At 41.7% G+C, this 25,224-nt stretch overlaps 1 protein-coding gene across 2 annotated transcripts in view; it reads left to right on the top strand.

The window, feature by feature from the left end:
- LOC109853719 (translational regulator orb2) overlaps nt 1-19,321 on the top strand; it is a 131,670-nt gene extending 112,349 nt beyond the window's left edge. For both annotated transcript variants that reach the window (XM_020426084.1, XM_020426085.1), the window contains 5 exons: nt 10,427-10,687; nt 10,833-10,945; nt 11,068-11,460; nt 11,866-11,976; nt 12,358-19,321. In XM_020426084.1, the coding sequence (XP_020281673.1) occupies nt 10,427-10,687; nt 10,833-10,945; nt 11,068-11,460; nt 11,866-11,976; nt 12,358-12,474 (995 nt within the window). In that variant the 3' untranslated portion in view covers nt 12,475-19,321. The remainder of the gene's footprint in view (nt 1-10,426; nt 10,688-10,832; nt 10,946-11,067; nt 11,461-11,865; nt 11,977-12,357) is intronic.
- Nucleotides 19,322-25,224: the final 5,903 nt, after the last annotated feature.

Below are 25,224 nucleotides of genomic sequence, written 5' to 3'. Positions count from 1 at the left end.
GGGGCTCTAAAGTCCCTGTCTCTCTTTCTCTCTCTCTCTCTCTCTCTCTCCCTTCCCTTAGTGCTGCGCACTGTCTATCACGCACACGTACGAATCCACACCGTGTAACGAAGAGACACTTCCACGTTCTATATCCCCCTGGTTCATGCGATATCCCCGCGTACGTGTTTTCCTCGTGGGTCGGTCCACCCTCCGAACGAGCGGCTCTCCTCCTATGTCACGAGTCTCACTTAGGAACCACTCGAGCCACGTCTGACATTAAGTCTGACGTTTTTCCCTCAAGTTAAATTAACGCAATTCGTTCTGTTTTCTCAGCCGAGAGTTCGCTTGAGTGGCGGAGAAACATTGTTACGTATCGGGTTGTCGTTTGAATGTCTCAAACGTAGAACACACACACACACGCACAAAGTATATATTTCTCCAAAGTATATATTCCCCTAAAACGCTTTGCCGTGTAAAGGAAAAAAAAACCAATCGTACGTTGCTCCGATCGAGGTATTTTCTTTCCTCTACTTTTTTATATATGCGATATTTTTTCTCTCTCGAGATTGTTTTTTGAAGAGGAAAAAAAAAAGAATCTTTTCTCAATACGCGATTCTAGGTCAAATTCCGCGTACGGCAATCGAGTTGTGCTCGTGAATGAAAAATAATTTTATTGCCTCATCGCGTGAATTGATTAAGTGTTGCGAAACCGATCGCGCAACGCGGCTGAGCGAATCGAGCGTGTCTCTAACACTCGAGCGCAAAACCGGCCGCCGGCCTCGCCCTTGACGATCGAAGCTCCCATCGGAGTTGAGAACGGGATGATTGATGGCAAATCGAGGCCCGGGAACCGAGCCGCGGGCCTGGGCCCCGGTCACGTCTAATCAATATCAGCGCGCGCGCACCACTGCCAGTCACGTTCTCCAATACGTTCTGAACGTATCGCAACTTGTCGTCGTATATTGTGGTATGCGACCTACAGATCCGAATTTGTTGACCCGTAATGTGGAGGAACGCAACCCCTTCCCACAACGGCCTTACCCCCGCCTTACATCACACTGATTACGATCGGGGCCGCGACGTCTCGGAGACTGTTCGAAATTCTGCGGTTTGCGGGGAATTCCGAGTTCTCGGTCGCGACCGATGCCGCGCTTCGCACAACTGCTGCGACGGCGGCAGTTGCAGTTCCTGAATGGAGTTGCGAACGAGAGAATTTGTTCGCAAATTGAATCTAAGTTGTAAACTGGAGTTCAACCGCAAATGGAAATTTATCCCGGTTGGGGAGAGCGCATAAGTACACCTCATGAAAATCCATTTTCATTTCTCCATCTTGTTCGCGCGTCGTTCGTAAAGATCAATTTTTATTATTATCGTTCTCTCGAGAATGATTTGTAAGAAGCGAATATATATAGTTTTGCGCTCTTTATTATTATGATTATTTGTATTTTCTTTCCAACTTCAACTGCGATATCGCGTTTAAATCTTTAACGTGTTACACCGCTTAATAATTCGTCTTTCGATATTTTTCTCAATGCGCGTTTCGAAAGTTGTCGCGCGTTGAATAAGTAAAAGAAATAAATTAATTCGGATCAAAATTAATTAAAAGCGACTGGAGAAAGAAAGAGAAAGAGAAGTTTCTAACCAATGAACGTTTCTCTTCCGAATCACTTTCTACCACGCCACGATCGAGGAAAACGAGAGATGTGTGTGTGTGTGTGTGACCGCAAAGATATAATTTTTCTTTAACCCCCCAGCAGAGTTCGCCACGAACGAGTTTATCGACGTGACCTATATCGCGCGCTGACCGATATTTCCCTCTTTCGCCCTATAAATAAACGATCCGTGCAGCAGCAGCCCCGACGATCGACTCGTGTTGCATGCGTTTACAATCGTTGCACATCGGCCTGTGTGCGCGTGCGTGCGCACTTTGGTAATAAATATGTCAATATATTTCAGCAACTATTAATTAAACACGTCAATTTCGCCGTTGCAATTACCACCCGAACGGAATGCCGTTAATTATTTACTCTTATTTATTAGCACGTTATTTACTTGCGTTCGCGATGTTGATTAACTACTTTTGACACTTCAATTTTCACGACGCGCGTTATGTTTTTTTTTCAAGCTTCCTCGCTACGCGGCGTGCGAACACGGTTAAATATTCAAGTCTCCGCGATTGTGGGGAACGCGAAATATAAATAACTGCGAAACTTGTGACGATTCTCTTTCTACGACTGTAAAGACGCGCATCCATAAAAAGTCGTCTCGTGACTTGTGGGATCAATTCGTGAGGGGAACCGCGGCGTGTCACATTTTTGCACAAGAGAGAAGAGTGATCTTCTCGGGAGCGATGAGGTCGAGAGAAAAACGAGTGCGAGCTTAATTCCATTACCTCGACGATGACGCGGCTGTACAACATCGTGTTGACATCACGCTCGAGAGAAGAGACCGAGTGGGAGAGCATCAACGGGAGAGGATCTTTTGCGTGTGTTCGCGCTCGATCGGCCGTGTGCTCTAAAATTACAATCCGCCGTCGCGTCGCGATCGCCCTCGCAGAGAATCCCCTTCGCGATCGAGGAGCTTCCGCAAAAAAGTCGCGGAATGATTGATGACGGCGAATCGAGAGAAAACGGGAGAAAGAGAGACAAAGAGAGAAGAGTTTCAGAGCTCCTTTTCCGTGTGTCATCGAACGCGCCGAGTAATCGATCCCTGCACGACCAGAAGAGAAGTAAATAACGATAATAGGGTTATAATAGACGTAGAAACACCGTGAATCTCGCGGAAAGAAAATCTCGTCTTGTTTCGCGTTTGAAAAAAAGTGACAAAGTGTCCGCCTGTCGTCGCGCATTATCTCGAATAAGATGAGCGCGCGTGTATCCGCTGCGGAACAGAAAACGATATAAAAATGTTCACTCTTCTTATTTTCATAATTAGAAATTGCGCGCGCGCGCGCTGTCAAAACATTGAATTAAAAATCTGAAACGATGAATTATACACACTCAATTTACGCTCGCGCGCTAAAACACGTGTAATTAATAACAATAGATAATAACACCGAAGTGAAATTTATACACATATATTTATGTAATTTGTGTCGCGCGAGATACGTGATAATTAAATGTCATCAGTGCAGTGTTTGATATGCGGCCGGCGTGCGCTCTCTCGCGCAAACCGAAATAAATCGATCGCTTAAAATGCGCGCTCGTCGATATGTACGTGCGGTCCGAACGAATTGCGCAATAAATCAGAGAAGAGTTCGCAATAGCGCCGAGGCATCAGCAGCGCGGCGGTTACTACACGACGTCGTCGCTTGGATTGCGTCGCGACGATCCCATTAACATCGGGCTTTATTCTTTCCGAGAACGGCAAGGTTGTAACTTTCTTCTTTCGTTGATTGGCAAGACGGTTTGTGTCGCGTTGCGCACGAAAGCCAGGGGAGACACGCGGCGCGCATACATAATCCGATCCCGCGAGTGTCGGTTCTCTCTCTCTCTCTTTCTCGGCCGATTTTAGATTCATGCGAGCGAGACGCGTATTATTCAGCGCGTTACGTAACGAATGTCCGAGGCAGAATTAGAACGCATTTTGCGGGTACAGAAGCGCACCGCGGGCTCTAATGCAGTTGGCGTTTCGAGTTTAACTTTTGCGACAGGAAAATTACACACAGTGTCGCGGTGTCGCGCAAGAGAGAAAGAAAGAGAGAGAGAGAGAGAGAGAGAGAGCTCGAACTTTAATCCAAGCTCTTTGATCTCAATTCAAACGTCTTTTTCCTTTAATTGAGATGTCCAGACTCTGATAATTCTCTTTCCGAGTTATCGGGAGAGATAAAAACTCGAAAAAAAACTTCGCCGCAATCGAGAGGTGAATTTTAAGACGATCGAATATCGAGGCTCCGATCATCGTTCAAAGATTAGAACGCGTTTTATCTTTTGTCTTTTTTTAATCTCTTCGAGACTTGTACAAAATTATCGACGATGACGATGAGATATCTGTGTTCTTCCCGTTGCAATTTTTATAAAAAGGTCAGACGATCAATACGAAGGTCGTCAGAAATTCAAAAGTGTCGCGCGACACGCACACACACAACCGCGCTTATATCTGTTGCCAATTTATATAAAAGCCATATCGAAATTACAGCTGTATTAATCACGCTGTGCGCGTTGAACTTGAACTCTCCGTTAACATTCCCTGGGAACATAAACGTTGGGGAAGCGCGGCAGCTTAGTGATACTGTCAATTCGCGCTAATACTAAATTACCGCTCTCTAAATTTCTAATTCCATTCGACCGTTTCCCCCTCGACTTAGGGTGCGGAGCAAAGCTCGGTTGCATCTCTCGTTTTCTTCGCAGAAGTATTCAAAATCTCATTTCAAAGGCTTATAGGACGTCGTGGCTTAGTCGTCAAGTCAGAGTTAAGCGGGTTGTGTGTAATTCAGATATAACGTCTCTTTCTCTCTCTCTCTCTCGCTCTCTGAATCGAGATGATACGAATTCATTTCTACCCACTGTCACAGAAATCCCGCATAAGTTCTTTCTTGTTACTCGTCTTAGCGTAGCTTTCATTTCGTACGAAGAGTTCTCGAATATATAGACAAATATCTTTTCTTGTGCGACCTCGAGCTTTCGTTTCCTCGAGCGATTATCGGACGTATCACTTGTCGCGATTATCATAATTAACTTTTATTAACTGATTCGTTGTTGTATCTCTTTACACAAAATGCGGCAATTGAGTCAATTGCGAGTTAAATATTTACACATACTGCACGTACATATATTTATTTACATTAATTATTTGTGTCATTACATACAATATAGATTTTTGCGCTAATATTTTTTATTCACGTAATTATCACTACTGAATGCGTGCGTAAACCTGCGTAATGTAATATTTTGCACAGCGCGCGCGCTGTAATCTAATCTTCGGCGAAGGTAAACGGGTGCAATTCTCATCGCGCGGGACTAACGCACCTGCAAGTAAATCCGGACACGTCTTCCTACGCGAAGGATAATCGCGCAGCGGTCCCTTGATCATTGTCATACGAATTTTCATCTCTCTCTCTCTCTCTCCGCGTCGGGGAGACATCCGAATCTATTTCACGGCAAGAGACGACATAAATGCCCAGATCTCCCTTCGCCCTTTCTCGGCGAGAGAAATTTGTATCTCTCGCTCTCTCTTTCTGCCTCTCCCTTCTCTCTCTCTCTCTCTCTCTCTTCCTTTTTCCCCCGTCGTGGCAATCAGATTGAATGCGCGTCATCATCGTTCTCGTGCTCGTCGTCATAGTTGGCTTCCCGTGCGCGTTCCCGGCTTATTCCTTTTTTGCCGTCCCTCGCCCTTTCTCCCGTCCTTTGGTTCTGTCTCGTGTTTCCCTTCCCGACGAGAGAAGGTGAAACAGCCTGAGGGAGGGTAGGGAAAGAAGTGGGTTGCCGGGTTTGATTGCGAGCGCGAAGGGAGGAAACCCGAGTGATTTTTGCCGCATGCAAATTGATGGGAATAAAGAAAAGCGACTGCGCGAAAGGAAAAACAGCTTGTATCGTTTTTGACTCGCGGCGTGTCCCACGGGAAACCCGTACTCTCGTACATACAACATATATCTACGACCGACGCGTGTTATTACACGCCGCGTGATGGGAAAGTCGTTGATCCCGGCAGTAGTTGCGGGACGTGCGTCTTGAAGACGAGCCAGCGCGGCCGGTCGAGATCGATGGCTCGCCTCTCCGACTGGCTAACGATGGACTTCCGACTAATTTGTAAACTAGCGGGATGCTAGCGCCATCGGGGAGTGAGAGGATCCTTTCGCGGTTTTCTCGAATCAGAGCGTGCAGAGAGAAAGAGAGAAGACGCGCCGTTGTTGGTGTGGTGACTGACTTCGCGGCTTCTTATCCCGCGCGCGGATGTTCTTTTCTTCGTCCGGTCTCTATTCGGTATTTTTTCACATGTGCTCCGGATGCGGCGGTTCAAGATCTGCGGTTGCTCATTTCCTTCCCGTTACGCTCTTCTCGCGCTCTTTCGGATCGGATGATTTCGTCGTGACAATTTTTGTGGATCAGTTTCCTAAACCGCGACATTTTCGCCCGCGACTTGAATATACAAGTTTTAACACATTCATTTTTTAAATTGGTTCTTTTTTTGCGCAGTTTTTAATATTGAAAGATTGTCTGTGTGAAAAAACCACATGCATTTTGTATGGAATATGTCGAATTTTAATGATCGATAGGTTCGGTTTCAATTTTTCAGTTAATTTCAGTCATTTGTCCGCATAAATACTTCTCGGATTTTATTGGAAAACACATACCGCGACTCGATGAATGTTCGATTTCTGTACCCTTCAATAAAATACAGAGAGAGAATCTTTCTCTCTCTCTCTCTCTCTCGGCGCTTATGGTAATATCCGGAGCATAATGCTACGAAGTTATTTGAAATTCGGCAAGAGAGGAATCTGAGGCTTGTAGTCCGATATCTATTTATGCGCGATGGAGATAACCGGATATTGAAACATATTGCTTCCACTGTAATAATAATAACGTATCCAATATAATATATCGTCGCGCGTAATCTCGTTCTCAATACTCACAACTTCGCAATAATCGCAATCTCGCAAAACGTGTGTATGTGTGTGTGTGTTACAATTTTGTTCTGTTTTGCTTCGATTTCGCCCGAGGCTCGTGTCGCTCTCAAAATTGCCACCAAAACGCCGAACCAACGACTTGACCCAGATATATTCGCGTCCCGAATGAAATGTTTTCTTACGCGGCGAAATCGCGAAACGAAAAGATCGTGTCGAAAACTCCCCAAAATGTAAACACAAACAAATAGCACAATGACGAAATATTGCTGACGGGAATATCTCGCGCGCAAACAAATGTTCACAATATATTCGAAAAAAATTCGAGTGTTAAAAGTGTGTTTACAAATTGCAACTTTCGATGAAGAAACAAGACTCGAAATTGGGACCAGAGAGATTAAACATAAATGAGGAACGTTAAAAAAAAAAAAAAAAATACTTTCTATCAAAACTTTGCAGCTGATTAACGCGTGCAAATTAATTGCGCACAGATTCTGAAAAGATCGGACGAATAGCCGCGAGATAATTCGTAACGTCGTCGCTCATCCCTCTCGCACGCGAGTCGTAGAGAGTTCGTTTGCGTGTTATCGATTTCGCTAGCGAAATTATAGATCAGCGCTCGGAGTGTTATTTATGCTAATGTATGTAAGGCGTAAGAACCTCCCCCGAAAGTGCAGTACACGTCACGACGGACGGCATCGTTTGGCGGAGAGCGTAATGTATCGTTCACATATATACGGATTAACGTCATTGGCAGCGCGGCGGGCAATTTGTGATGCAAAATTATTAAGTCACAATAGAGTGTGTAAAAGGAGAAAGGTCGGTAGTGGTATTATTAGTTTTACCGCAATCATCCGCGCGTGTAAAGTCCCTACGTGACGGTAGAGAACGGATTGGCGCACAAATGACACAAACCGGTTTCTATCAATTCAAGTGCGCATTAAATAAAAGTGTATGTAATAATAAATAAATATATATATACGCGAACCTGAAGTTTGTTTTTACTTTGTTTTAATCAAGTAAAAAACAAACACAATTTATGCGATTTAAAAATTAAAAAAAGTTTCAAAATGGTTTTACTCGTGAATTATTATCAAATAAAATTGACTTGAGACTTTAAATTGCAGAAATTTTTCTTTTTGTAAATTGTTTTTCGTACGAAAGAGTGCGCGACACTTGCGCTTTTCACTAGAATTAAAAAAAAAAAAAAAAAAAAAAAAAAGTATCGCTTACCTGAAGAAGAGTCTTGTCACGTGACGTGAATTTTGTTTATATAAACCGTGTGTATAAATATGCGTGACAATGTGACCGCAGAACAGTTGCGGAGTCGTAAAACAACAGTAAATTCTTGCATAAGTGGCGTTTGGGAAATAGAAACGCTGGATGCGACTAAAACGACGCAGCGTGTGTGGATCCAATCTGTGTGCGCCGCGCGCTTAAAACTTCTTCCTACCGTGAAATTACCGATGTGTATAGTTGCACACGCCCGTTTTACGTATCAACTCGTATTCTTGCGTAATTCCCGGTCGTATCTCTCGCGCATACGAGAATTGAATTCGCTGCGATTTCGCGGCAATAATTTCTTCCCGAACGCGTGGCGTATCGACGCGAAACGGAAAAAAAAAAAAAATTGATCGGACAAATTATCGTTATCAAACATCGCTCTGTGTGTAACGCGGGGTATCTCATTTATAATCTCTTCTATAATAGCGAAACTTTCCGTATAATTCGATCAACTTCGGTATTTTTGTCACACAGCGGAGAATTCTTGTTGATTTTTCTCTTCAGTCGCAAGATGTGTGCGGTTCCGTTTTACGAGACAGAATTTGCTCCGAAAATACATGTGCATCGTGATCTACATTTTCTTATCTGTCTTCGTGTATTTATCTACGCATTATCTACGTAAACTGTGTTTAAAGAGAGATAATTATCGACTTTGCGACAGCGTTTACGACTCTATCTTGTAAAAATAAATACTATTTTCTCCACGCACACACTATATATATGTATATTGCTGAAGTTTGTGTATTTATCGTCAATTACAGATAGAGTGAACGATATGCAAATACTCGAAAAGGGCTCGTCTTAAACATTATCAAACTCTGATATACGTAACATACGTATGTATGTACATATATGCGTGCGTGCGTGTGTGCGTGTGTGCGTGTGTACATACACACGCTTATTTTTTTCGATTCGATATTATTGCGCGTTCGCGTGCAAACGGTATAAACGACTAAACAGCACGTTCGCTTGTCTCTCGAGTCGCGCGTCGGGCGACGCCTTTCGTCGAGTCATTCATGCTCTCTGTTTACTGTTTTTCTTTTTTTCTCCCTTAACAACGACGACAGAAACAAACCGCTTCCTGCGAACGATAGTGATAAAGAGTGCGTGATAGATAGTGCGGAATCTCTCTCGCGTAATCCGTGTGGATTTACCAATCGTCGCGGATATGGCGACGTTTATCAGGAGAGCGCGGTTTCCCATCCGAAGGAGATATAGTGAGTTTCCTCTTCTTTTTTTTTTCTTTTTTCCCATCGCTTCCGATGATCGATGGAGGTTGATTTCTTTGCCCCCAAAAGGATCCGTTTCTTTGGCCGAATTATCGAGTCCGGTCGTTCACGCTCTCACGTTTGCGCCGATCGCGCCTCGCTGATTATCCGCGTGCGAATAATTAATGACTTTTCGTTGCACGCGTGATCTTCCGTACGCGAGTACACGCGGTTTAAACGTGTATGTATTTACGCTTGTGCGCGAGTGAGACCATCTTGCTCCGAAACCGACGGATCCGGTTGCGTCAAATTACATCTATACGTACAACACGTCGGACTCTTTGAGGCGCCCGCGGCGTTTTAACTTTCAATCTCTCTTTCTCTCTCTCTCTCTCTCTCCCGCGTGTGTAATTCAATGATTACACTTATTTCGGCGATTTAAGAGTTATTATACACACGACTTTGTAGTTGAAAGATGCTTGAAACAATCAGGAGGTTATTTTTCCTCGAAGGCAATTTTAAAACAATTTTTTCGATGTTTCAGAATTTTTTTTTCACATCGCTCTTTTATAATCTTTATTTACTTGTGTGCTCACTTTCCGCTCTTTTGAAAAAAAAACAAAGTCTCTCTCGCTTGAGATTTTACGCGAATCAATTTTTGTGACGACGACCACCAAATCGTTTATTGTCTCTATATATCGAACACCAAATATAATTTCTAACGTAACTTCTATTTAGAAGCATCGTTAAAACGATTTATTGTTCAATATCTTCGAGAGTCGTCTTCCTTATCTCTCTCGGCGATTTTAGAAGCATCAAGACCGTTATGCAAGCAACGTTACTTTTTTTTACGAGGCTATATTTCATCTATGCACAACGTCAAAAACTTCCGGTTTCACGAAAAAAAAAAAAAAAAAAAGAGACATGTTGAAAGCGTACACGTCGCGTATACGTCGCGCGCACAACCACGTACGTAATACGTGATTCTCCCGTCGCTTATTACGTGATTCCGCACAATTGCATAATGAACTCCTCGACGAGCAAACGAATGTCAGATCCGGACCTTGATTTCCGCGGACGATTTATAACAATCTTTTGTTTCGCGATGTTGGTGCCGATTGCGTGCCGCGCGTAAATTTCAAAACTCTTACCTGTCACGTCGTGTTACGGCGCAAGAAAGTCAAAATGCAATTATTTCACACGAGATAATTCTGTCTCGCTTTTTTTTAATCACATTTTAGTCTGTTTCGCTAAGTTACGTTCTGTACGATACGATTTGGCAAGTTAATTCGAATTTTGTAATTTATACAATAATTTATACAATACAAATTCTCAAGTGGCTTCAAGAATTTGATTGCTCACGTAGCAACGTTCTCTTGTTTGTTCGCAGGCAAATCTCCGTTCTTCCCGAGTCTCGAGGAGCAAAGTGGTACCTTGTTGGAAGATCCTAACGCGCCGAGTCAGCTGGACGGCGTCGGTGTCGGTGTGGGCGTAGGTGTCGGCGTCGGGGTCGGCGGTGGCATAACTGCATCCCAAGCGGCGCCGCTCTCGTCACCCAGTCGAAGCAGTCCTCACAGCCAGGGCAGCGAAACTGGCGAGCGCTTCTCCAGGAAAGTCTTCGTTGGAGGTTTGCCACCAGATATCGACGAAGGTAACATCAAGTTTTTAAACAAATTAATATTCTAATATCAAGAAAATTTAATTTATTAAAACATCAATTCAAGATACTGCTCAAACAAGAGATTGGTTGGAACAATATTGATGTGATTTTTTGCGATGCAATCTTTTTTCGACAGATGAGATCACAGCCAGTTTTCGGCGCTTTGGTCCTCTGGTTGTAGACTGGCCACACAAGGCAGAAAGCAAATCCTACTTTCCACCAAAAGGCTACGCGTTTCTGCTTTTCCAGGTACGCGTAATATAATATTTCAAGTTTTTTTTATTATTAGTTTCGTGTTTCAATATTCTCCGTCTATTTGTCAGAGAGTTCTACATATATTTTACAACTGTGTTTGACTATTTATTTTACAGGACGAGGGTTCGGTTCAGCAGTTGATAGACGCGTGTATTCAAGACGAGGACAAGCTTTATCTTTGCGTTAGCTCACCCACAATCAAGGATAAACCTGTGCAAATCCGACCGTGGCGACTTAGCGATGCCGACTTTGTGCTGGACGCATCTATGCCGCTCGATCCGCGAAAGACCGTCTTCGTCGGCGGTGTCCCGCGGCCGCTCAAGGCCGTGGAGCTCGCCATGATCATGGATCGGCTTTACGGCGGTGTTTGTTACGCCGGCATTGACACCGATCCCGAGCTCAAATATCCCAAAGGAGCCGGCCGAGTCGCCTTCAGTAATCAGCAGAGCTACATAGCTGCCATCTCGGCGAGATTCGTGCAGCTGCAGCACGGCGACATTGACAAAAGGGTGAGTACAAAGGGAAATAATAATTCCTCGCTCTCTTCTTCTTAGAAATAAATGAGACTTCTAAATGAAGGGTTTAGAACAAGAATGATAGAAATAAGTCCCGTGATTTGAAAGATGATTTGTTGCTTCAAATATTATTAAATGAAACTTCATAAATTACGAGCTTATCTCTTATTCTTTCTCCGACTATTCTTGTACTCTTATATTGTTTTTTTTTTTTTTTTTTTTTTGAAGAGCGCACATGAGATATTGGTGTGTCTAGAGTACAGACGCGTGCTCTTTATCTCCCGGACGATCTCACGACTACTCACGCGACTTTAATCTCGGAATCTCTTTTTTTTTTTTTTTTTTTTTTTTTTTTGTATAATAGTTTATCTAAATATATAACGGATTTTTTTCACACAGGTCGAGGTAAAACCCTACGTTCTCGACGATCAAATGTGCGACGAATGTCAAGGTCAGCGCTGTGGAGGCAAATTCGCGCCATTTTTCTGCGCTAACGTCACCTGCCTACAGGTATATTCTGGCTTCTGTATCGTAATATATCATATTTATCGTTATTGGATAATAAAAAAAAAAAAAAAAAAAACTATAAATTAAAGTGTTGCTTTAACTTTCGATTGGTTCAAGGCCGCGATCTTGAGATTTACGTGCGAATGTCATGGGACGTTGGAACGAGTAGCTTTTGTTAAAAAGTAGAACACTTTTAAGGGATTTTTTATATTTTTATCAGTTTTTTGTCTTTTTTTTTTATAGCAAAAAATATCTTGTTGGATTAATTGTTTGAATATATTATTTTTTCTTTATTTTTAGTGATGAAAGAGGAAAAAGCAGTTAAGTTTTTTCATAAACTGAATGAAGTGAGATGATTTAACACGTAATACTTTTTATTTTCAGTACTATTGCGAGCATTGCTGGGCAACTATCCACTCCCGGCCAGGTCGGGAGTTCCACAAGCCGCTGGTGAAGGAAGGCGCGGATCGGCCTCGGGCCGTGCCTTTCCGCTGGTGTTAACCCCAGCTGCGTTGTCCCTAATTGTCTCGCAGCCCTAGCTAATTAACTACACCACCTCTACCAATATTTCCCTCCCCCCTAACCCTCCCCTCACATACCCCAAACCACCCCCGTCCACACCATATATTACTTACTTTACTTACCTACCTACAAACAAGAGAACACAGCCTCAAAACCGCTATTATTACTACTACCACTCGATCGTCACGTACTACCACTACTCTACTCTACTACCACTATTATTACTATTATTGCTATTACTGCTACCACAACTACTCTATTCTACTACAAATTACTACTACTACTACTCCACTGCTACTACTTGAAGTTGTACCGGTTATATTGGAGAAAGAAAAACCAAGCCGCTGCTGCCCGCCGAGCCGATGCGGGCTGCCGGCGCGTCGTTCCGACCTTCGACCTCACATCCGTAACGCGACTCGTTGATGTGAATGTCGAACATTCACATATATATATATATATATATATATGTGTGTGTATGTGTTACGACAGCCGTGTCAGTGTCATCGTCGTATCAAGCTTCGCCGATGCACACCGGACTCTGCCGGAACTGAAAACGGGTTTCGCGTTCGCGACGGCAGTGCCGGAAGAGACCGCGGATGAGAGGGGAGAAAGGAAGAGAACGACCGGATCCAACGCCGAGTCCGACATCGTCGAGTCGGGAAACGAGGAACAAGAGACACATACCGAGACACAGAAGGATACAGAAGAGAACGGACACGGTTTCTCAGTATATCGATTACTCGTTACACGTATAATCCTATCTGTCTGCGCTGTAAGATGCACCGGTCCGCGAGATCGAGTATATATATATATATATATATATACATATACATATATATATGTATATATATTTATATATATATATATATATGTGTGTGTACTCGATGTATGTATATCCTAGTTAACCGCGAGTCTCGAGAAGAGCGAGAGCAAGTGAGGGGGAGGGGAGGAGCCGCTCTCGCGCACCGATCCGTCGGCATCAATTGCCGATCCCTCCTCGGGTGTTTACCGAAGTTTCGCCCAAGCAGCGCGATTGCAATTCCGGATTTGCCTCGAGCGCGTCTCGATCCGCCGCACGAATTGCCTCTTCCGAGTTCGGCTGCTGCTGCACGTGCAGCCGAGAGACCACAAAAGTATCCCTCCCCGTATCGTCTGATACCCCCGGTCGAGCGGGAGTGAGTTTGATTCGCGATCCGGGTGAGCGCCGGCGAGCGACTTCTCGGTGAACACGGGGCTCGCGCTTTTTCAATTGACGTTATTCGCTTTTTAGACGAAGCGCGACCGAAAGCGCGTGCTTCGTGAGCAGCGATCTCCGCGCGACGAGTGTTCGTGCGAAACGCGAGTACCTGATTTGCCGCGAGCGTGTGTTGCTAGAATAAACGAGCGAGAGAATGCGAGCAAGTGAGAGAGAGAGAGAGAGAATGAGAGAAAAAAGTAAGAGCGAGAAAAGTAAGCGCGAGGAAGAGTGACAGGAGGAATGAAAGAAGGCAGTGAGAATCGGCAAACAACGCGTAGATCGACGAGCGCTGATAGGAAACCTGGAAGAGAGTGATACGGAGAGGATGGAGACGACACACCGAGAGAGAAAAAGAGAGAGAGAGAGAGAGAGAAAGAGAGGCGAGCCGTTCGTAAATGGATGTTAATCAATAATGAAAAAAAAAGCCACGCTTCAAACCGCTGTGTATTAGGTAATTCTCTTTATCACAACACACGTACACAGAACACACACAGAAAACACACACGGTTTCCTAGCTGTTAAGAACTTATTAAAAAAAAATAATAATAATATGTTACATAGGTGCGTTGTGTAATGCGTTTCTCGTGCGGATAACGCGACCGCGCGCTCGTAGAGAAAAAACACTTAAGAAAATGATTTTTTACTAATTAACTTATTCAAAAAAAAGAGAAAAAACGAGTGAGGGGAAGAAAAATAGTGTAATCGAAGAAGAAACACGAACATAAGAAAACCGAGAAAGAGATAAAGAGAGTTTATAGCAAAAGTGTCACGTAGACGACGGAAGAAAGGGTTGTAAACGGAAACCGTTGAAAAAACCGAAATAGTTCAATTTTTTGACGCGCGTATAATTGCACGCGTGAGCGACGAGCGATACCGTGAAGTGTCCGTGTTTACGGGCGTCAGATTCTTCAGATCTGCCGCGTACCGGATTCTTTTGTCGAGAACTTCCGAAAAGCTGAGAAAGAGAGAGAGAGAGCGATTCCGGCTTTAACGTCGCGTCGCGTCGCGCGTGCGTTCGCTCGTCGAGCGAGAGAAGAGGACTCTCGCCTACTTGTTCTCGAAGAAAAAAGGACGAAGGGGAGAAGGGCCGCGTAGTCGCCGCGCGCAATGAGCGAGAATAGGACAAATTTCTACAACCCTCAACTTTGCTAAACAATCACGTGCAATAAACGATCGTTGCGCGCGCGGCGTCTTCTCTCGCGCGGCGGCGAGAAAACGACCTCGCGCTCGATTTCGTGGAGCGAGAGAACGTGTGAAAAAAACGGAACGCGGGAGGAGTATCGTTTTTTTTTTTTTTTTTTTTTTTTCAATTATTATTATTATTAATTCGAAGCCAAAGTAGGCGAAAAAGGAGAAAAGAGGAAGTGTGATGATGACTCGTAGACGGGGAAAAATCCGAAGGCTACGCGATATATATAACTACATACATATAGAGATCGTACCTAATTAAAAAAGAAAAAAGAAAAAAAAACAACTCTCTTCACATACGTCCGAATAGCTGAATGGAAAATGTGCGCGGCGCGTCTGGAGGGGTCGCGCGTTTCGCGCGGAACACACTATTATATAGATTCGTATTTAATATATAGAAAGAGCCGCATGTTGTCGCTCTTGTGTACATACAAATACACCGAGAATAATCCCTCTCTTTTAACCGATTTTCAAAAAAACCGGGCGTTTATTAATTATATAATCGCGACCGTGCGTTCAATTGTGTGTGCACGTTTTTTCTTAAAATCCCTCTTTAAAAGTAAAAACCAACTTCTTCGCTGGATGTGTATATAATCAAACACAACTTCGCCGTAGTTCAATTTAAAAGGAGAAAGAAAAATTTATCAAAGAGGGAGAGGGGGGGGGCGCAAGGGTGAAGAGCTCACATCTCGACCGAGGCGTGTATTAAAATAAATAACCACATTTTCATTCGCAGATTCGAATTCTCGAAGGGTTTGGTAGAATAGAGAATCTTGTGGGTGCAGCGAAGGATCGAAATATTTATAATTTTTATGCGTGACACGCTTTCCGGCTTTCTTTCGATCGAAATTGTGATAACTCACTCCGATCGATCTCTGATAATCGCAATAAACTCAATTTTCGAATTTTATTCCGAAAGACGAAGCTTTTTCTCGAAAAACCGCTGTGTTTGTTATATAGAGTTTTGAATACGCCGATTTCGAGAATATCTCTTTGATATAATATATATATTATATATATATAACGTAGAAAAAAAAAAAAGAGAAAAGTACTTTTGATAATTCCGATCGGTAACTCTTAACAGTTTGTATATCGGGTCTCTCCCTCAATCTCCGAGCGATCCCTTTTGTTGTGCAAAGAGCGCGGTGCCTCGCGAGAGTTGTGTCTCACAATAACTTCCGACAATAGCCGGGTCGTGTATACCGTCGACGGAGCTCTTCTCGAGACAGAAGGCCAGAGGTCGAGGACTAGGAAGCGTTGTGCTCGGAATTAGTATGCAACGTTGTGTGTTCCGCTTCGTAGATGACAAAAAAAAAAAAAATAATAATAATACAGTCATATTCTGTACGTAGCAACAAGCAGCAGCAGCAGCAGCAGCAGCAGCGGTCAGAAGACGTAGTTTAACCTCGCATAACGAGTCTCTCTCGCGATACTCTTCTTCTGCACACGTATCAGACTTTGTACAATTCATACTGAAAATTATATAGACACAAATACACATATTTACACACACACACACACACACCCACACAAAAACTCGCACACGTACGCGTAGCACGCGGTCATGGTCGCGAGCGAAAACACGTACACGCAAGTCCCACACACAGACACGCATATGACACACAGCACACAGGCGATTATGCGACCAACGGATCACGTTGCGTGCGAATCTAACGAGGAAGGGACAAAAAAAAAAAAAAAAGAAGTAATTTCCACATCTATATATACACATATATATTTATTTTTTTGGTACTCCTTTTTGTATATATATATCTTGTCACGCCGTGTAGAGATTAGACGGCGTTTAATTAGGGCACCGCACGGGGGAACGCGTTATTATATATACAATATAAGTGGGCGATGTGTCGCGGGAATGAAGACACAGAGCAAGAGAAAAAGAGATAAAGGTGGCCGCGTTCAACGACGACCCTCCGTCCCTTCGTCTAAGACACGTTATTCGGCCCGCGAAGACACGAAGACGCGTGCGTTCAACGTGGACGGGAGTCGCGTGTGTAGCGTAAATAAAAAAATAAAAAAAAAAAGAGAAGAAAACTTAATAAAACTCTAATAACATAGCAAAAATGTGCGAGAAGAGGTGACGAGAAAAAAAGAAGAAAGAGCAACACAGAGTTCTCGTCGCAGCCTTTTTTTCTTTGACTCGCGCGCGTCCTCGTCGTTTAAAGAGAGACGAAAGAAAGGCGATATCTTATCGAGCTGAATCTGGGGGAAGAATAGAGCAAAACAAATAATAATAATAATAATAGAACCGAAGATACAAGATAGAAAAAATTTTGAATGAGTCTCGTCGAGTGTGCGTTGTCATGCAAACTGTTTCCTGAAGAGAGAGATAGTTAAAAGAACAAGCACTAGATACAATTGTACACGTACGTTAATAGGACGAATATGTTGGACGAATATGAATTTTTCTATCCGCTATACATTACAATAGACACAATGGATCTTTTCTTACACACGTACACACACACACACACGCACTCGACGGAAGTTTAGAATTATAATTTTGACCTGAAGAAAAACCCTGAAGAATCAGTGCACGAGAACCGTGCGCGCGCGCGGAAAGAGGAAGAGGCGAAGAACGCGACGAGGAAATATGAGCATTAGTTAGTGCAATTTTACATACGAGTCAGAAAGTGTGTTTTCTCGCAAATCGTGCGAGAAGAAGAAAGAAAACACAAGAGAGAGAGAGAGAGAGAGAAAGAGAGAGAAAGAGAAAAAAGAGACAGAAAAAGCGGCACGCGCGGGAAGTAAATGAATTAAGAACGCGGGCATATCGCGTGTTATCGCGGACAAATTTATATATATACACATATGTATATGAGAAGCGCCGGCGATGTCGCGCGCGAGTGCGCGCGAGCCGGCCCAATATATTAGGCAAAAATTTTCTCAACTCAACACACATAAATCCGCGAGCATGGAGTGCGAACGCGTCGTCGAAGACACTCGTGAGCGGCAACACACACACACACACACGTACACTCAAACACTATCACATACACACGTGCACACGCTCCACTAATCGATCGATATAATTGTGTAGCAAAACTTACCTAGGTACCAATTCACCTAAATCAATTGATAACTAAAAATATATATTGATATATACATATTATATATATATAAATATATATTATATATAGAGAGAAGTAGAGCGTCGTGTTCCAAATACTTGAACGAATGAGTACTTGGACGAGAACCGAGACCGATTTTTCTAGACAAATTTTTCTATAATGTTCAAAAAAAACGGATATATATATATATATAATATATAATAAAACGCGCGAAAAAAAGCGAGCGAGAGAGGAAGGAGGACAGAACATGTCGCCCCCGTCACGCAGAACGTCGCTTCGAATTCTGTTTCAAGAGCGCGAACGTAACGAATATACCACTTGCACTACACACACACACACACACACGTAAACATTTCACATCACAGGCAGCACGTAATTCTATAAGATACGCATATGTAATTGCAACCGCGAAGATCTTTCGAGCACACATCTGCCAAGCCACATCACCTCAAAACGCACACAAACACGGAAAATATATCGTGAATAGAGATATATACAATCTTTTTTGTATCACAGAAGTACACACAAAATACACTCGAGAGAAGAAATTTTTACAAGCACGCGAATTGTTTTGTAAATTCACAAACACAATCACAACACACACACACACAAACACGCGCGTTCTCCACGCTGTGAACTACGGTCGTGTCTCTTTGGATATGGATGTCTAGCTAAATGTTCAATCTCACTGTGTGTACTCGGGTCGTTCCGCGGGTTTCAATATCTCCCCCGATTGATATTTCCCCATTTCCTTAACCCTGGCATCGTGTACCTCTTTGTGCGAGTTATTTTTGTGCTAGCGATTTAAGGCGCAACGAAGGGGGAAAGAAGCATTAGACATATTCCGTAAAAAAAATGAAAAAAAAAAAAAAAAAAAAACGTATAAATGTGTCGACACTCGCCTTCGAGATTATCGACGACCGACTAAGACACTCGTTCGGCCACAAAGCGCGTTATCGCAGTCTTGAATTTTATCAAGAAATAAATAACTCGAAGTTTTACATGTCTGTAAAATAGGTAATTTATTTACCTAATTGTATTAGTCCTTGGAAAAACGCAATTGCTATAAATATAAATATACACATCTAATCGATATATAAGCAATCGAGATTTCGCAAATGGCTATGCGCGATTTTCTTAAGGTAAAGTCGGTCCTCGTGAATCTCCATTTCCAAATGAGCGCTAAACAAAACTTTTTGGAAATTGTGAAGGATCTAATGCGAGAGGAAAGCTCGAACTTTTTTGTTGAAATGAATCTTTCACGACGATAACGAAGGTGTCAATCTTGCTAGCTAATTTTGTTTTTTCTAGAGAGCATTACAATTTATTTGAATTGCTCTCTGTTCTTTCTCTGAAAAATTCATAATAATTCAATAAACTCGAGGGATTTTTTCGCATTACATTCTTTCAATTCGTGTCTCTTCACGGCAACCAGATCGAATCGGATCAAAATCCCTGTTTGGCGAGCAGAACTTCCAATTTCACCTGGTATTGAAGTGGCTCTTTTATCGGCAACATATTTCTTTTATACATTGAATTAGAAAAGTAAACAATGGAGAACGAAAAATCGCGAGGTAAAGCGCGTTCGCATTTTTCGAACGGACGCGAAATATCTCGCTGAAAAATCAGAAATCGCACGAACATATCATTCGCGATCCGCTGTTGAACACGAAACGGTGAAACTGGACGGGTGTGTTACTACTGCGAAACCGGGATCAAATCTTTTTGTTTCTCGCGCGCGTTGCGTATTTTCGCAAAACGAAACAACGCCCGCGTCGTTGAGCCGTTGTTGTTCTTTATGGAGGTAATACACGTGCTCTTTTTACGGTGAGAAAATTTATCTTGTTGCGATACCCCGTTTCTTAGACATATAGAGGAGAGAAACGTGTTTTCCTAGTTAGAAAGTTTATTGTGCTTCTTATTCGAGAGTTTGAATAGAAAATTGTTATATTTTATTTACATTTAAAATGTAAAAAGTAGCGAGATAGATTTGATTGCAGATGCTTTTTTTTCAAATCACTTGATTGTCAGACGATTTCAGAGCTTTTTTACGTCTTAAAGATGTTGTAACTGATTGTGAGAATTGCGCGACCGAGTTTTGTAAAGAATTGTGTAGAGAGCGAATAATTTAGAAAACGATTTATAAATAATAAATTTACAAAAGATTGATTTTTTTGCACAAGAAAGAACGAGAGAATTTCGCGTTTTATATTTTCATCATATTTGTTGTAAACTTCAAATGTTTAAATAATTTAATTGATTTATATATATAATTACTTTTCCACATGTCTCTTTGAATTCATGTCGCACAAAAGAGACTATCAAATTTCTGGTCGCCGTGGATGCAAAAACCAAAAAGAATTTTAGCTTTTGAGAGTGCGCGGCGAAGGAAAGGGCGAGTAGAAAAAAAAACGTAATGAAACCGCATAAATCGCGGCTTGATACCATTGCACGCGCATATAATGCACACAACACACACACACACACACACATTCACTCTTACGCACAACACACATATACACACGCATACACACAGATACTATCAAACGCCTCTGCAAGCGTGGCGCGCAATGAATAGAAAAATAAAGCAAACTGCGAAAGAAAATTACTTCCGCAGTACGGGTTAGCATTTGAGCAACAAAAAAAGTAACAACAACAAAATAATAATAATATGTTAGGTGTGATTCTTCACCTCCTTTGTAATATGTGTGATAAAGCATAATATATAATAATATAATGACAATTATATATATATATATATATAGATATATATTATATATAAAAAGTACTAATATATAATTGATAAAAAAATAACGATTAAAATATCTAATATATATATATTGTGACGGACATCTGGGGAAGGAAAAAAAACAGAAACGGGAACTGCAATCGGAACTAGATAAATGGATATTGCGCGACACGACAGTAAAAAGCGTGAGAAGGGAGATGAAGAGCGATCATTACCCGGATACGCGCGTGGCGCACATGATTGCACACGTGGGGGTTGCAAAGAAGGGCGATTAAGGCGGATATCATTTTACTCGTGCTCAAGCAGACCTACTGTCGTTCGGGTAATGCGCGTATAAGTTTAAGGACAAGCGAAAGAGAAAGAGAAAGGGAGAAAACACACATTGATAAAAAAAAAAAAAAAACGTGGGAAGGAACGAGTAAACAATGTAGTCATTTACGATAGATTTGTATTTTTCAGTGTTGAAAAGTTTTTTATACCGCTGTTATATTCTTGTCTAAATATCTTAGTTCAGAAAAGTTGTGTGAGAGAAAAAGAGAGAGTATATGTGCGTGCGTGTGTGTGCGTGCGTGTTTGTGTGTATTGCATGCATATGTGGAACGTTCCTGTGCATCTGCGTACGTCTGCGAGTGCGTTGGTATGTGTGCGTGCGAGCAAGGGGGTGCGTCGCGAAAGATTGTGAGAGAAAATTGATCGTTAGCGAGAGAAGTATAGAGGGAAAAAGAGAGAGCTGGTTTTATCGCCTCATCATCGACACGATGATGCGAGGGGTTTGACGATAGTGCGTATGCGTAAGTTTTCTGTCTGTGAAAACGACGTCCAACGCAAGAGCTTGTGATACCTAATTTGTAAAAAATAAAAGGGAAACAAAAAGAAATAATTACGCGCGATCTTTAAGAAGAAAGATCATGATTTGATGATTTGTACATATTGAAAAAAAAAAAAAAACAATTACAGAAACAATTATATACGATGTTCACGATCCTTTGCGTAGGACAACCTCAAGACGCGATCCTTTCGCGATCTCCGAGGCGGGAATGAGCGACGAAATAATTATCAAGAACTCGCGGGAGAAAGAGAGAAGCGAGAAATGTGCGCGTATATATACACACACGTAGGATCCTATAAATGAATTATTGCTGCGAGAAAAAATCGCGTACACCTCCTGCTCACCCTCTGATGTACCGTTTTCCGAGTACGATTTAATTAATTATTAATTAATTTTTATTTTTTTAAATAAAGTTATTATTCTTATATTTTACGATGCTATATAGATAAATCTTGTGTGTAGTTTTGTAAATAAGCGACACAGTTTTTTTTGCTCTTTGTTCTTTCTTTTTACACACATCCACATGCTACACATATTAACACACACACACACACTCACTCACACGTATATCTACAGCTGAGTCAAATAAATATAAACAATAATTATTTTTTAGTGTGATGGAAATATACTTTTTAAATAAAAGTATTCTATATGAGATATCTGTTATACAAGAATCACTATATAATAGATTATTAAATGCTTCATTTTTATTGTATGTATACGTGTGCGTGTGCATGTGTGATTAGTTCAATATATATATATATATGTATAACAGTAGTCCAATCTCTCACTTTTTGAGAATTTAACGAAAGTGTCGTTCAAAGTAAATTCAACTTATTTTTGAATAATATTACTTATAATAAAATAAATAAATATAATTTTACTAAACCTAAATTTAATTTCTTGAATTCCCGAAAAATTTGTGTGTGAGGTAATGAGACCACTGTTATATTGACAAGTCCTTCGCGTTTATATATAGATATATATATGTATATATATATATATATAATATATAGATATATATATATATATATATAATATATCACACACAATAACATACATACACAACACACAAACATAAACATAATAATCGAGACCGACATCTCATCGTTCTTGGTCGACGTGGGAGGCGACACGTGCGGCCTCCGACACAATGTAAGATGAATTTTGTAAATTTTTAATATAAAACAAAAAACACACGCGCACTTACCGCCCGTCCGCGCTTCCAACATGACTGTGCGAGCGCGAGACCGCGTCGGACCGGTTTAACGAGATTTCGGTTTCGAGCGTAGGTGCCTTTTTTTACCTGTCTCCAACGCCCCCGAGCGTCTTTTCCTGCTTTATGAATTTGCGTCGGCATCGTCAAGGTGGCATCGCCGCGAGGACGACACGATGTTGACGCGCGATTCTCACTATTAGTTTCGAGGTATTATGCAATTACTGATACCACTGCGATCTACTGCGATATGTCATTTTATATATGATTAAGATTTTATTCGTATTTCCTATTATTATTAATATTGCTATTATTATTATCATCATCATCATCATCATCATCCATCATCGCCACTATTTTATTACAATAGAGTCACTAATGTAGAAGTTTTATGTACCAAAGAAGCAGTCGGAATACGAACACACACGACACGCATACACACATACACACACACGCGCGCGCGCGCGCGCGCAGATTCAAAAAGACGAAAGGCTCGAAGACCGATCGAAAAATCGCGACAAGAGACCTTCGCTGGTATCGGAAATACTATTCATCGAAATTCTCCTCTCGCATTCCGTCGCGTAAGTACATCGACCGAATTTTCTCAGAGCGACGAAGATGATTGAGTGCAAAATCTCAAGATTTTTGTCCGACAGCTGGTGAACGATACGATCGGCCGTCACGCGATACGGATCTACTTTGAGAAAAGGAAATTACGCCGGTATCGATAGGATCACACGCTGAGGCAACGCCGTCGCAGAGTTCGTTACAAATAAGCGATGTCCGCGATTCGCAAAGTACGTATCTGTAAAACAAAAAAAAAAAAAAAAAAAAAAAAACGGAATCTAAAACTGTATCAAACTCTTCGCGACTTTCCGAGAGACGACGAAGTCCAGAATCAGGACAACTTTCAGGATACTTTATCACGCGTCTTATCCCTCACGTTGCTCGGCATCTTAATAGCAAATGAAATTTTTTCTTGTTCACTTATTTTTTTTGTTTTTTTACATTAATCGATTTATAGTCCACGTTGAAAGCGAGAAGGCGGAGACCGCCCAATTTGTTCGCGGCTCGGCCACACAATCGCGCGCTTAGTATAATTCGAATTAAACTATATGTAGACATGCATGAAAGATTACAAGAAAGAAAGAAAGAAAGAAAGAAAGAGAGAGAGAGGTAAGCTTAAATGTATATTATTTAACGGCAGATCTTCTTAGAGCGTGATTGGCGCGCGATAAGAATACGCTGATTAGCGAAAAAGCAGCTGGGCGCAGTGCAATGAATTGTGTAAGAAACGGAGACGTGGGGAGAGCGAAGTGCGCCGCGTGCGAGAAGGCGAAGGATACACGTTCGTCCCCTATTTTTTCTTATTTTTTTCATATATATAGGCAAAACACAAACCGAAAGTGGATGTGCCCGGAACGCGTTATAATACGCGCAAAATGAAAAGCGAAATCCCAGAGGTGGGCAAAATGAACGTGCATTCAGAAATGAGAGAGAGAGAGAGAGAGAGAGAGAGAAAGATCCAGAAGGATTCTCGGGGCTGGGAATTGCACCGGGGGAGTCGCAATCCCCTGTTCCTTTCCCTCTCTCCCGTGTATTAACGATTCGCTATCCCTTTCTAGATGATATAGTTCTCGTTTAGACTCGTAGCACAATGACGAGGAAGGTGAGAGAAGGTGTTGAGTTGATTCGAGCTCTTGACTTTCGAGCTCCACACAACCCTGGGCGGCGAAGCCCGTAGTCGAATTACTCTCTCTCTACACGGAGGAAAAAGTATAAAAAAAAAAAAAAGCAGCAGATAGTCCCTTATATATACATATATATATAGGTGCGAAAGTAGCGTGTTTTTTAATACTGTCTCGAATTTCTACGAAACCTCGATTAGCGAATCCTGTACCTGCATTAACTAGAAAGAAAATAAGAAAAAAAAAAGAAGCTCCCGCGACACGACGCGGTCGGTTTTTTTATATATACATAACCCATTATAGAATTTTTGCCGCGCGTCGAGCGGGAGAGCGAGCGTTTCGCCACCGTATATTTCGTCAAGCATTTGTAGAATCGGCTTATTGTTATTACATATAATCTTTAATATATATATATATTTAAGATATATATAAATATATATATATTATATATACATACACGTATATAATATATATATAATATGTAAAACTGTCCTAAGCGTGTAATTGTGAATACGAATTTCTATGATCTTGTGTAATATAAATTATATATATGCAATTATATATATATATATACATATATATATATATACACATATATACCAAGAAAGACAATGGAAATGCAACTTTTACGTACTGAGTTATATAGTTACCACCACGTTGAGCGGAGCGGTTTACCGCACATGGGCTAATTTTTAGGAATGTGCGTGTATATACATGTATGTTTGTGCGTGTG

The sequence above is a fragment of the Pseudomyrmex gracilis genome, unplaced genomic scaffold (genome assembly GCF_002006095.1).
Source record: "Pseudomyrmex gracilis isolate BER0280 unplaced genomic scaffold, ASM200609v1 scaffold_53, whole genome shotgun sequence".
NCBI classification, from domain to species: Eukaryota; Metazoa; Arthropoda; class Insecta; order Hymenoptera; family Formicidae; genus Pseudomyrmex; species Pseudomyrmex gracilis.
This window is presented reverse-complemented; position numbering and strand designations above follow the sequence as displayed.